The sequence below is a fragment of the Octopus bimaculoides genome, chromosome 12 (assembly GCF_001194135.2).
Source record: "Octopus bimaculoides isolate UCB-OBI-ISO-001 chromosome 12, ASM119413v2, whole genome shotgun sequence".
Taxonomy (NCBI): domain Eukaryota; kingdom Metazoa; phylum Mollusca; class Cephalopoda; order Octopoda; family Octopodidae; genus Octopus; species Octopus bimaculoides.
The window spans coordinates 4,607-18,477 of NC_068992.1; the positions used below are offsets into that span (position 1 = coordinate 4,607).

The 13,871-nt window shown below is 37.2% G+C and overlaps 1 protein-coding gene across 2 annotated transcripts in view; it reads right to left on the reverse strand.

The window, feature by feature from the left end:
• Window positions 1-6,522: 6,522 nt before the first annotated feature.
• Window positions 6,523-13,871, reverse strand: part of LOC106868018 (non-lysosomal glucosylceramidase) — a 46,424-nt gene continuing 39,075 nt past the window's right edge. Inside the window, exons 15-17 of one of the 2 annotated variants that reach the window (XM_014913114.2) lie at window positions 13,433-13,542; window positions 10,778-10,969; window positions 6,523-6,835 (exon numbers count right to left, since the gene is read on the reverse strand). In XM_014913114.2, coding sequence (XP_014768600.1) covers window positions 6,629-6,835; window positions 10,778-10,969; window positions 13,433-13,542 — 509 coding nt within the window. In that variant the 3' untranslated portion in view covers window positions 6,523-6,628. Of the gene's footprint in view, window positions 6,836-10,777; window positions 10,970-13,432; window positions 13,543-13,871 lie in introns of those variants that run through there. The other variant, XM_052972028.1, reaches the window with a different exon arrangement.

Genomic DNA, 13,871 nt, shown 5'->3' on the forward strand with positions numbered 1-13,871 from the left:
GAGCATTCAGTATTAAAAGAATTTGGTTATAAACATTCAACAATCAGATACCAGTAAATGTAAGTAGAAAACATATCTCAGGTAAATCCTCATGCATGACAGGTAAATCTAAATATCTCTACTAGGATCAACGGTCTCTGCTACTGCTGCTATTACAGCCAACGGTCACTCCCGCTACTCACCACTACCAACACGGTCACTACTACTACTACTACTTCAGTCAACGATTCTAGTCGAGGCACAAGACAGCCATTATGTTCCCACACATAAAACGCTTCCATGTGGACTCTGTTGAAATTAGTAAGAAATAATTATGAACTTTTCTGTTATTACACTTTTAAAAATATATATTTCTGATAAGGTTCGTTTTTTTTTCAAGAAGAACCGAAACATGTAAAATATCTCTGAGAAAATTAATATTTATCTTATATAGTGGCGTTTTCAAACTTCTTTTTTATAAATATATACCCACTCGTATGCCACCTACACTTTTTATAAATATATACACACACACACACACACACAAATCTTTGTGGAACTCAAGGATGACAATGTTGAATTTGATTTGAGTTGGGAGATCATTAGGATTAGAAAACCGTACTCAAACAGCAGACATGGGTGCAGGCTTTGCTGCATGGGGCTGTTTGAAATTTTAAAGAAGTCAAATAGTGAAAATCTAATGAATAATAAACTAGACCTTTGTCTTTCCTGTATACATAAGGCTACCTGCACCTTTAAATATTTTAAGGATGCTAAGTGACGTCTCTAATAGCTCCTAACCTAGGGCCAGTCTAATTTACTCCTTCTCTTGTTGACCGTTCTTGCTATACTTGCATGGTATATTATATTGAAGGAACTAACCATTCTATTTGTGGTGTACCTAGCATTAGCAGCCTGCTCACCCTAGCCAGTTCTTTTCCAATTCCCCTAAGTAAGTGATCCTTATACCTAGATAGTCGCTGTGCGTGTTAAATAATAGATGGAACTCACTATCCAAACCTCTAACTGTCCAGAGTTGCTTTACCTGATTCACACAATGGTGTTTATACTAATTAAATAATATCTATTTTCTTTATTGCCCACAGGGGGCTAAACATAGAGGGGACAAACAAGGACAAAGGGATTAAATCGATTACATCGACCCCAGTGCGTAACTGGTACTTATTTAATCGACTCCAAAAGGATGAAAGGCAAAGTCGACCTATATAACATTCCAAATTGTTAATCATTAGACTACTTCTTCCTGCTGGCTTTCTTTGATATCCGATCTGGTATTTCCTCTAACTCTGTACTAAGTGTAGTTTATTGTATAAGCCCCTATTTCTTTGAACCCTCTCATGATATGTAGTACACTACTATTACTACCAGGGATTTCCTCTCCAGGCAAACATGTCCGCAAATTACAAGCGGTCTCCATTATCCCATATAACATATTCTTATCTAAAACATCCTACATCTTTCCACTTTATCCGATAAATCAATCACACATCACACTACAATCCCTCAAAAGAACTTTCAATTGCCTTGGTACCCACATCCACAGAATACCCTTAAATTCTGTGTATCTCTGCCCTCTTCCCTTTAGCTAGTGAATCCTAAACCTCAGCCGTATGCCTAATCAGCTTTATTTATGCATTTATATTTCTTCACTTTTTACTTTCTTTATCTTCAGTCCTCTCCCAACTACTCCCTTCTCTAAACCTAGTATCATAAAACATCACCTATACCCCCCACTTTTAGCCTACCAAAGAACCAGTCTAGCAGACTCATATCTCACCTAGGTTGCTGACCCTAAATATCACACTATACCCATTTCACAAACTATATCCTTACAATAACCCCACCCACTAATACCCACAGCAGCCAACTTTGTTGGTCATTGTCCTATTTCATGGTCATCCTCAACAGACTTCAGCCATGTTCTGGTGTATTCTTGGGATATTTCTTTTGTTTGTGAAATTACATTTCATCTGATGATTACAGTTTTTTGTAACGAAGTAATCTTCTAATTCTTCTATTAAAAAAATATATAAGAAACAGCTGTTATAAGCTGACAATTATCCCTCGACTGTTATTATTCATTTGATTATATATATATATATTCTTGATTTTTTGGTAGTTTTGTTTCTTAATAAACATAACTCAAACAAAATATAATTGACTGAATTTTTGGCAAAGAGAAGCACACACATACACACATATTGTTACCAGAGGTGAACACTGATTTGCACATACACACACATTGTTACCAGAGGTGAACACTGATTTGCACATACACACATATTATACACTAAAACAAACTTCATTCAATTTCTCAATTCTTCAAAGGCAGAATTGTTAGGGCACCGGGTGAAATGCTTAGTGGTATTTCGTCTGTCTTATGTTCTGAGTTCAAATTCTGCCAAGGTTGACTTTGCCTTTTATCCTTTGGGGGCCAGTAAATTAAGTACTAATCACTTTAAAGTGATCTAAATTAAAACCTTCCACCAAAATTTCATTTTCATTTATGTTCCAAACACCAACTCAATAATTACAGTAATTTTCCACTAAATTCTTCATTATTTTCAAAATTAATTGAAAGGAGAACAGTGCATTTCAACAGAAATGTGCTTAAAGGTTTAAACATAATTCCCCCCCCCCCCATTTTTACATGAATTTTTCAGTGGCAATTTATATTGCAGCAGTTCTGATATACCACAAACCATTCAACTATGAATTAAGAACACAGTTTATTTCACTGGTCAGCTAATCTGAGGTCAGCTAATCTGAGGTCAGCTAATCTGAGGTCAGCTAATCTGAGGTCAGCTAATCTGAGGCCAGCTGAGGTATGTGTCATGTGCAAGAATACGTCATAATGTCAACTTACTAAAACACTTCTTAATCACTACATAGATTGCTTCCTTAATGGAATGCTATAACCCAAAAGGTAACAAGAATTGTATTTATTTCATTGGTTAACTTTTCAGTCTTGGTCCACATATTTGGAGTTGAACCTGAAAAGGGATGTAATGAAAATAATAATAACAATATTTTCTGGCATAGATGAGCTGTCAAGTTTAAAATAGAGTCTTGTCCAATAGTCAGCACCATACCAAATTGTGAAGTAGAAAATACAAATGATTTCTCTCATTAAAACCAAAATATGAAAGACACAGATAAAGATAACTGAATCAAGTCTAGCGCATGATTAATATTTATTGTATCAGCCCTGAAGACATAAAAGGCACATACATTCTGGTGGCATTTAATACTTTGTCTCCCATGGAACCCCCCACTCCCATGCTATATCCTTAATATGGTACAAAATAGGCTTAGTAGACAAAGTGCTGAACTTAGAAGAGACAGGAATAAACCTAAATAATTATTTGGCCATATATCATTTCTGCTACAGTGTTGCCTCCTCATCAGTCACAATCATAACAACATGAGTATTGCCTTTGAAAAAGAAAATGGGAATATTCACTATATGACACCAAAAGCCAACCCAGAAAGCCTTTCAACTGAGAGGTGCTGCAACTGAACAGTGCAGGCCCAGTTGTGATCTAGAGACTTCTATACACAAAGTCAGAGGTAGAGAGAAAAGGTGGGATAAGGAGGCAAACCATAGTGCAAATGAATTCTGGATCAGAAGTGAACCCAGTAGACGGGGACTCTGAAAATGCATGAAATCAAAATAGTATGAAATAAAACACAGAGATAAGTAAGCAATGGCTAGCTGACAAGGCAAAAGCAACAAGGAAAAAAATGGGTGGCTAACAGACGTGGGAATTGAAGAAGAACTGAAAAGGAAAATAGAAAACAATGATAATACTGCACCAGCAGATTGCGTGTCTAATAAGGATGCAGACATGAATGGTGGCAGTGAAGATGTAGGGCCAAGTACTAATGTAAAGACATTGTCAGTGAATGAAGCAGAAACAATGAGAAGAGCTGTATTAGAAGGATGCGATGATGATCAACAAGACATAGTGAGGATCATCATCATCATCATCGTTTAACGTCCGCTTTCCATGCTGGCATGGGTTGAACGATTTGACTGAGGACTGGTGAAACCGGATGGCTACACCAGGCTCCAATCTAATTTGGCAGAGTTTCTACAGCTGGATGCCCTTCCTAATGCCAACCACTCTGAGAGGATGATGTACTGATATATTGGAGAAGACCAGGATGAAACACCACCCAATCAGAGGTATGTTGATAGGTGCAAGCTAAAAGCTGAAACCAAAGAGATAGATTCTGCTAATTGATAAACTAATCCTTAGAAACTGCAAGAGAAGACACAAATCTGAGCATAGCATGGATGAATTATCTTTTCAATATGAGATAGCTCAACCATGGAAAATGAAGAAGGTGAAGATAGCAGTAATTATTGTTGGATCCTTGGGAACAGTATCAAGAGGAATATAAAGAAAATAGGAACAGAGTCGCCAATAGTCAGAGGTTACAAAAGGTTTGCTTCCTTGGCATGGCAAGAATCATCAGGAAAGTATTAAATAGTTGAAAAGAACAGATGGCATGGTACCATAGGCTGCTACACATGCAAGACTCCAGGAGTTCCAACCAAACCGGAGTTAAACAAAATTAAAATAATGGTTTCAAATTTTGGCACAAGGCCAGCAATTTCAGGAGAGGGAATAAGTCGATTACAACAACCCTAATATTCAACTGGTACTTATTTTATCGACCCTGAAAGAATGAAAGGCAAAGCTAACCTCGAAAGAATTTGAACTCAGAATGTAAAGACAGATGAAATGCTGCTGAACATTTTGTCCAGCATGCTAACAGCTCTGCCAATTCGCCACCTTAATAATAATAATAATGATAAACCTTTCTAGTATAGGCACAAGGCCAGCAATTTAGTGGGGTGGAGTTAAGTTAATTACATCGATCCCAGTACTCAACTGGAACTTATCTTATTAACCTTGAAAGGATGAAAAGCAAAGTTGACCTTGACAGAACTTGAATGAGACCAGGCCTGGCCAACTCGAATTACATTGCGGGCCACTTTAATTAGAGAAAGTTTTTTGAGGGCTGCTTGTATACTTTATGCACCAATAGACAAATAATCAAATTACAGAATCAAGTATTTTGCATATTTTTCTTTTATTTTTTATTTGTTTCAGTCATTTGATTGCAGCCATGCTGGAGCACCGCCTTTAGTCAAAGCAATTGACCCCAGGACTTATTCTTTGTAAGCCTACTTCTTATTCTATCGGTCACTTTTGCTGAACTGCTAAGTTATGGTCTCTTTTGCCAAACTGCTAAGTTACGAGGACATAAACACATCAACATTGGTTGTCAAGTGATGGTGGGGGAGACAAACACAGACACACAAATATATACACACACACATATACGACGGGCTTCTTTCAGTTTCCATCTGCCGAATCCACTCACAAGGCTTTGGTCGGTCCGAGGCTATAGTAGAAGACACTTGCCCAAGGTGCCACACAGTGGGACTGAACCCGGAACCATGTAGTTCTTAAGCAGGCTACTTACCACACAGCCACTCCTGCACCTAAGTTTAAAATTATAAAATTGTAGGCTATTGCTTTGTTGCTACTTTTAAATTCTAAATTTATTTTGAAACATGTTTTACACAAACAATTTTATTTTGAAATTAAACACAATACTTCAAGAAAATATCAAGAGGGCCACAAGATAAAAGTCTGTGGGCCACATGCAGCCCATGGGCTACAGGTTGGCCATTAAGCATTTTGTCCAACATGCCAACTGTTCTGCATTCTCACAACCTTAATAATAATGATAATAACTGATTTCAAATTTTGACACAGGGCCAACAATTTCAGGGGAGGAGGTAAGTCGATTTCATTGACCCCAGTACTCAACCGGAATTTATTTTATCAATTCCAAAGGATGAAAGACAAAGGTGACCTCAGTAAGATTTGAACTCAAAACGTTAGGATGGAGAAAATGCTACTGAGCATTTTGCCCAGTGTGCTAACAATTCTGCCAAATCTGCTTAAATAAACATATAATAATAAAAATAATAATAATAATAATAATAATAATCTTTTCAACTATAGGCACAAGGCCTTAAATTTTGGGGGAGGGGGTAGTCAGTTACATCGACCCTGGTGTATAACTGAAAGGATGAAAGGCAAAGTTGACCTTGGCAGAATTTGAACTTGGAACGTAAAGATGGATGAAATGCCATTAAAAGTGAAGGTTGAGCATTGCAAAAGAAAAGTGGTATTCAAGACTTTTCCAAAAACATTAGTAAAGCAAGGTAAAGTCGTTCCATTTTGAAATTCAACATCAGCCACCACCACCACCACCACCACCTTCCAACACCACCTTCACAACAATTACAACAATAAACATACCAAAAGCAACCTTAAAAAAATGAGAAGAACTGATTTGAAGAAAAGAAGAATGGACTTGAAAATTATGTTGAATGTTGATACAAAGATGATAAAGAACACGAATCCCATGCAAGAGACTGGATGCAATTACATTCCACCAAAAACTCAGTTTAATATTGGTTGTTTAAAGCACAAGTAACATATATTTAGTTTATTGGGGAACTGTAATAAATATAACAGTGACTGTCCTGGCGTTTTCAGGATCAGCAATGTTTGAATAAGAAAGAAAGGTGGGTCACTGATCAAAGAGGATTTGATATTGGAGATGTGGACTGAGTAATAGACAATGCCCACTGAATGGACCAAATAGCCAATGGTCGCATGTAGCCAAGAGAACGATAGACATTGTCCAGTGTGTAAGCTTCAGGTGTCTGGAATGACAGTCCAAGGACCTCCCAACACATATGATAAGCTCCCCATGCAGTCTGGAACCCTTCTTTGCTCATTCCCTGGAAAGAAGAAGAAATATAATGAAATTAAGTGACTGTTGTGAACACTGCTGCCAATAATTTCTCAAAAGATACAACAAAATACAATGCATATTAAACACAGGCGTTTCAATAGATGGGTGGTGGGAACAGACAAGTTACATTAAGAGGAGAGGATGGGTGAAACATGTTATACAATATAAACAGAGAACAAGTTAAAAAGAACTTATAAAAAACACAAATGATTTCATGGAATAAATAAATGAGAAAAATAAAATATTTATTAAAAAAAATTGAGTTTAAAAAGTGCAACAATCTGCACATAAGTGGAACGTTATCCTTGTATTAATTAAGGTACTCTACATTATCTGATTAACCAACATTACTTCTATTCAGTTGTGTGAGAATATGATGCCCTCCCCCCCGTAAGAATGGACTGGACCACTACATATAAATAGTAGTGGTCTGAGTAAGTGAGGTAGTTAGTGCTAGTTCTACAGTTTGTGTGTTGATAGTTCAAAGTTGGAGAACAAAGTTCACAGCTTGAGTTAGCGTGTTGGATGGTTGGTCCTTAAAAGATTGTTGTTACATTCCGTGTGGTTACAGCAATTTGTTTCGATTATATTGTTATTACACTATTGTAGTGTATTCGTTTATCCATAAGGATATAACATCTGGCAATGAGAATCGTTCGAAACTCACATTGGTCATCTGAGAATTTCTGCATCATGGAAAACCTATTAGCCGCAGTAGTACAGCTTCAAGAGAAGCAACAGGAACAAACTACAGTTACAAAAAACAAATACTACAACAACAACAATTAATTGAGTTACAATCAGCGAAGTCTGAAAATCCAGTAAGCTTGTTTATGCCAGAAGACGTAGTTAATGCAATTTCTGAATTTACGTATAATCTAGAGGAGGGTATTACATTTCCTGCGTATTATAGAAGATATATAGAAATTTTTAACAAGTGCAAGTCATGGTTGGAGGAGCAGAAAGTAAGGCTTTTACTACGCAAAGGTAGCTCGAGACTGGCTTCCAAAAAACCGTTGAACTGCAAAAATTCAAATGTGTTGTCCTGGGAAACACAATAAAAAAAAAGGGTCAGGTCTCAATCCGCGTTAGGGTTGTGGAGGCCAATACTACAAAAAGGATTGTCCATTTAAAAACAAAAAGTGTTATAGTTGTCAGAAGCTGAGACACAGTTCTCATTGTAGAACAAGACTATGAGGCTCAAACAGAAAAATGTTCTGAGGTGTTTTCAGTAGAGAGTGATTACTATGAAGAAACAAGAAAATTCATGCATGTAAAAATAAATGATGTGAATACTAAATTACAGTTAAATGCAGGTAGTAACATCTTGGGAAATGCTCAGAGTATTTGACAATTAATACACACAGAGGATTGTACAGATACACAAGATTACCTTTTGGATTATTCCAGCAATATTCCAGCAAATCATGGATACTATGTTACCTGATTGTTAATTTGCAATCCTGTACTTGGACGATATTTTGACCAAGAGTAATTCTCATGAACAGCATGTGGAACACATGAAAGTTGTATTTAAGAAAATTAGTTTTTGGGTTCATTTTGAGTGAATAAAAAATCTTCCAGCTTTACAAGCATTGGAATTGAAATTTGCACTATTTACCTGCAGAAAAGCACCATCCTACATTCTGCAAGAATCCTAAGAAAAATTTGAGATAAGATAAGATATCTGCTAACTAAATTAGCATGCACAACAACAACAACAACAACAAGAGCACTCAGAGTGCGCAAACCTCCGCCAAGGCAATACAAACGTCCTCTCAACGATTAGCTGGAGAAGATTTTTAAAATGAGAATATCTGAAATAAACTTGACTACTCTCCCAAACTAGAATACTAAAAATGAATCTGGCCACTCTCAAAAATTAAGTAAAAGAACAGAAAAATAATCCAGAATTCTTGTTCAGTACTGGATTCATCCCAAAATCTAATCAGTTTGTGCCAGTCACGAGACCAAACATACCTGACAGTTTCATCCGAATCCATTCAGCGGTTTTTGAAATATCTCGTCCATGGACAAACAAACAAACAAACACTACTGAAAACAATACCTTCGTCTTCACTAAGGTGGAGACAATAATGGTTTCAAATTTTGCCATAAGGGCAGCTTTTTTGCGGGGAGAGATAAGTTGATAACATCAACCCTAGTATTCAACTGGTACTTAATCTATTGACCCTGAAAGGATGAATGGCAAAGTCAACCTCAGCGGAATTTGAACTCAGAATGTAGCGACATGCGAAATACCACTAAGCATTTTGTCCAGCGTGCTTATGATTCTGCCATTTCGCTGCCTTCAATAATAATAATAATAATAGTAATAATAATAATAATAATAATAATCTAAGCACAAGCTAGCAAATTGTGGGGAGGTGTTAGGCAATTAAGTTCACCCCAATGCTTAAAAGGTAATTTATTTTGTTAACCCTGGAGGGGTGAAAGACTAACTTGACTTGAACTCAAAAATGAACTAGGCAAAACTAAATACCAAAAACCATTTTACGGAGATGTACTTGCATAGCAAGTGACCTGATCTGAGATCGTGTGCTGGAACGAAAACAATTGCAGCGTGGAAGGTGTTTATAAGCCATTTAAAATAACACACAAAATCCATTAGATTCACTTCAACATTTAAATTTAATTTGTCAAAATATTTTCGTCGCTTTGAGAGCGCGACCTGTTCACTGACAAAATTCTGTGCTGATTTTGTGTGTTATTTTAAACCATTTTGTTTGTCACTAACAGAGATTTCTGACAAAGATGTAATCTCGGGTGAGGAACACAAGTCATTAAATAAGCTGTAGTAAATTCCTGTAACTTATTTTATCAATCCTACAAGTATAAATAGCTAAGTCAACCCATATGAGATCTGGATGTAAAGGGAGATAACCAAATACCTAACGCTTTTAGCTTCATATGTAATTTATAATGTAGGGCACATTGCCTGAAATTGGGGGCCGAGAGCAGTCGATTATATTGATCCTGGTACTTATTTATACTTGCTTTTATTGTTGCCTTTTGATAGGCCCTCCCTCCCTCTGATCTGTCTCTCTCACTCATTCCTACAACCCTCTCCTTCCTTGTGCTACAGGGGTAGCCAAGTATCTTCTCTGTAGTAAGACAGCTATCCTTGTCCTGCCATGCTCCAATCTCTTCCTTGACACATGATCACTTCTCCCCTCTTCTAAGCTGAAAGGTCCTTGTCTTGCAAGTAATGTGGCGAGATCCTGTGGGTGCCGATGCACATAGAAAAACACCTGTGCTGGCACCATGTAAAAAGCAGCCATGCTTGGGCCATGCACAAACAACTCATGCTGGTACCACATAAAAAGCACTCCATAAAGTGGTTGGTATTAGGAAAGGTATCCAGCCATAGAAACCATGCCAAAATAGACGACTGGAGTCTAGAGCAGCCCCTTGGTTTGCCACTTCCTGTCAAATCATCTACCCCATGCCATCATGGAAGTCCTTTATATCAGGACAGTGGGGCCTTGTCGCTGCTCTGCCCTTCAGAATGGCGAAAAATTAAACAATAATTGATCACTGTAGTTAGTTTTTATCTTCTACTGGTTATAGTCATTTGACTATGGGGACATAAACACACCGACACCAGTTGTCAAGTAGTGTTTGGGGTAGGGTGGAGATGGTAGAGAAACAGATAACACACGTGCGCGTGCGCACACACACATACACACACAATGGGCTTCTTTTAATTTCCATCCATCAAATCCGCTGACAAGGATTTGGTTAACCTGAGGCTATAGTAGAAGACACTTGCTCAAGGTACCATGTAGTGGAAATGAACACAGAACCATGTGGTTGGGAAGTAAACTTCTTACTACACAGCCACAGCTGAACCTATAGTAACAATAAAGGTACATAAAAGAAATATATTCTGAAACGCATGACTTACCTCTTGTATCATAGTAGCAGCCAATGAGTAGATGATTCCTACCCAAAATTCCTCAGCCTGGCAATTAGTTGTATCCTTCATGCAATCCAGTCTACCACCATTGATGGCACCACAGTTACCATTATTCAATTTCATTACATTATGTTCATAAATCACATTCAACACACTTCTGACCTTTTGTGATGGAAATACCTGCAATATACAATGGAACATTCCAGATCACATTTGATAAAGGAAACACATATATTAGATATTTTAATATTTTGCTAGTATTAGTTTGTCTGTCCTTACGTTCTGATTTCAAATTCTGCCGAGGTTGACTTTGCCTTTTATCCTTTCGGGGTCGATAAATTAAGTACCAGTTGCATACTGGAGTCGATCTAATCGACTGCCCCCCTCCCCCCCCAAAAAAGAAAATTTCAGGCCTTGTGCCTGGGGTAGAAAAGAATATTTTGCTAATATTGTTTTTCAGATTTTGGCACAAGGCCAGCAATATTAGGTAAGAGGCTAAGTTGATTAAATCGACCCCCCACCCCGCCAGTACTCAACTGGTACTTATTTTATCAACTCCCTAATGGTGGGTGCTGTGCTAGGAAGAGCATCCAGCCAGAGAAACCATGTCAAAGCAGACATTGGGGCACAGATCTGCAGTTTTTGGATCTTAGCAAACCATCCAACTCATCCCAGTATGGAAAATGGACATTAAATGATGATGATGATGATGATGATGATGATAATGATGATGCTATATATATAAATAAAAAGGAATACAAAAAATGGGACAAGAACACAAGACATCCAGACAACTAGGTGATACAAAAAAGGGACAACAAAACATCCAGACAGATGATACAAAAAAGGAACAAGAAAAAACACGGACGGGTCATTCGAAGTTTTCTTTTCTCAGTCAAATTCCAGATTAGCTTTGCAATTTCAGTTGGTTATATTCGAGATTGCTCCAATCTGGCCAGCCCCAAGGAAAAACAAAGCTAAGAGCATTAGATTCCTTGGAAGAAAGCAAGCGAATGTATACGAAAAGATGGAAAAAAAAAAAAAACTGGAGAAATGGTACACAAATACAAATGCAAATAACAGGACATAACAACAGGAGTCTTTCGACTAAGGACGAATTAAATTAAGCTGGCAGGGACATAAGGGATGACAGATAAATATATATGAGAGGTATTGGTGTCAAGAAGACCAAAGGTGTCAGGGAATGCTGAGTAAGTGCTATGGACAGACTATAGTTAAGCTCCAGGTTCGGTAATTATGCGAATAAGGAGTCCAACGTAGGTCAAATATCAGCAAGTGTATATAAAAAAAAATTAACAGAATGGGATAAAAGTCCAAGGCTGTGAAAGTTTTCAGAACATTTATAAAGAGAAGGTCTTACAGCTGTTTCCGGGATATTTTATATATCACTTCATCAGAGGTGGTGCGAGAAAATGCTTAAGTAATAGTTATTGTAGAGAAGATATGAAGTACAGAGTGAAGTAGAGGAATGAAAACAGACATGAGTTATGTAGGGATAGTGTGTCTGCAGTTCCATTATTTAAGCAGAATGGTGTATATATAAGTTTCCTGAACATTGTGAGTTCCAATGGTGTTTATAATTGGTCATTCCAAGCATAGAGTCTTGTGAATGGTGTTATTTGATCCCTCACCTCTCCTTTCCTTCTATCATTTTATCCTGACCACTAGGTAGCACACCTTCTCTTTCTTAATTTCTTTATTGTCTCTCTCCCTCTGTTTTTTTCTCTCTTCTTGCTTTTGACTTGACCTTACAAACACATCCCCAACTTGTAAGTCACTTCAAAAAAAACCTCGATCAAATAACACTGTTTACAAAACTCTATGCTTGGATTAACCAATTATAAATGCCTTCTCTTTATAAATGTTCTGAAAACTTTATAGCAGTCTTGGATTTTTTATCTCATTCTGTTAATTTTATATATATATATATATATATATATATATAAATCATCATCATCATCATTGGCAAAGTTTCTATAGCTGGATGCCCTTCCTAACACCATCTCATGGATGCCCTTCCAATATATATATATATTGATTGTGGGTCAGTAAGAGTTCCATCAGTTGTGATGGTACTCTTGTTGACAGGAAGGAACTAAGCTAAAAATTGTGAAATATATGAAGCATGTAGGTGGAGTGGGCAATTTTGCAATATGAAATGCATGTAAGATAAGGGCAAAAACCCACTGGAGGGTGACAAGTCTCTAGAAGACCTGGCTTTACAAAATTTCTATTGGTGGTCAGTAATGAAGAAGAGAGTTTGGAGATGATGGAGGAAGTTGTTGTTAAATGCTGTGCCCATCATCTTTGAAATATTGGAAATGAATGAGCAAGGAGAGTTGACAGTGTGAGAAGAATAGCCCTTCTTTGGAATGGGTTGCACTGTATTGTTGTACTGTGTTCCCAGAGATTGTAATATGTCCTTGTAGAGTAAAAGAATTGTAGAAGAGTTTGAAAAAGATAAGGGCTAGCTCTGTGGAGCATTCATTGAGGTTAAAGGATGGGACATTATTAGGCCCAGTGGCTCTATCATGTTTGTGAGGTGAATGGAAGGAAGATTCTGTATAATCAGTAGAAACATGTTTTTGGAAAGGGAATGAGATAAATGGTTGCTGTACTTACTAAGTCATCCTGAATACCTGAAGCTCTGATGAACCATTGACCAATAAGTTGAGCTGCCATGATACTGTCATGGTAGGGTTTATCACTGCAATCGTAGTTATAGTATAAACCTGAAATGATGAGAAAGTGAAACCAGTAAGGTGACTGTTTAGCAGGACAACAATTAGTAAGTAATAATTACTAAATAGACAATAATTCACAAAGAGGCAATAATTCATCGGATCAATATAAGACAAGTGCACTGGTAAGAAGCTTGCTTCCCAACCACATGATTCTGGGTTCAGTTCCACTGTGTGGCACTTTGGGCAAGTGTTTTCGACAATAGCCTTGGGTTGACCAAAGCCTTGTGAGTGGATTTGGGAGATGGAAATTAAAAGAAGTTTATTGTATATACTCACACACACACACACATTATATATATATATATATATACATATAT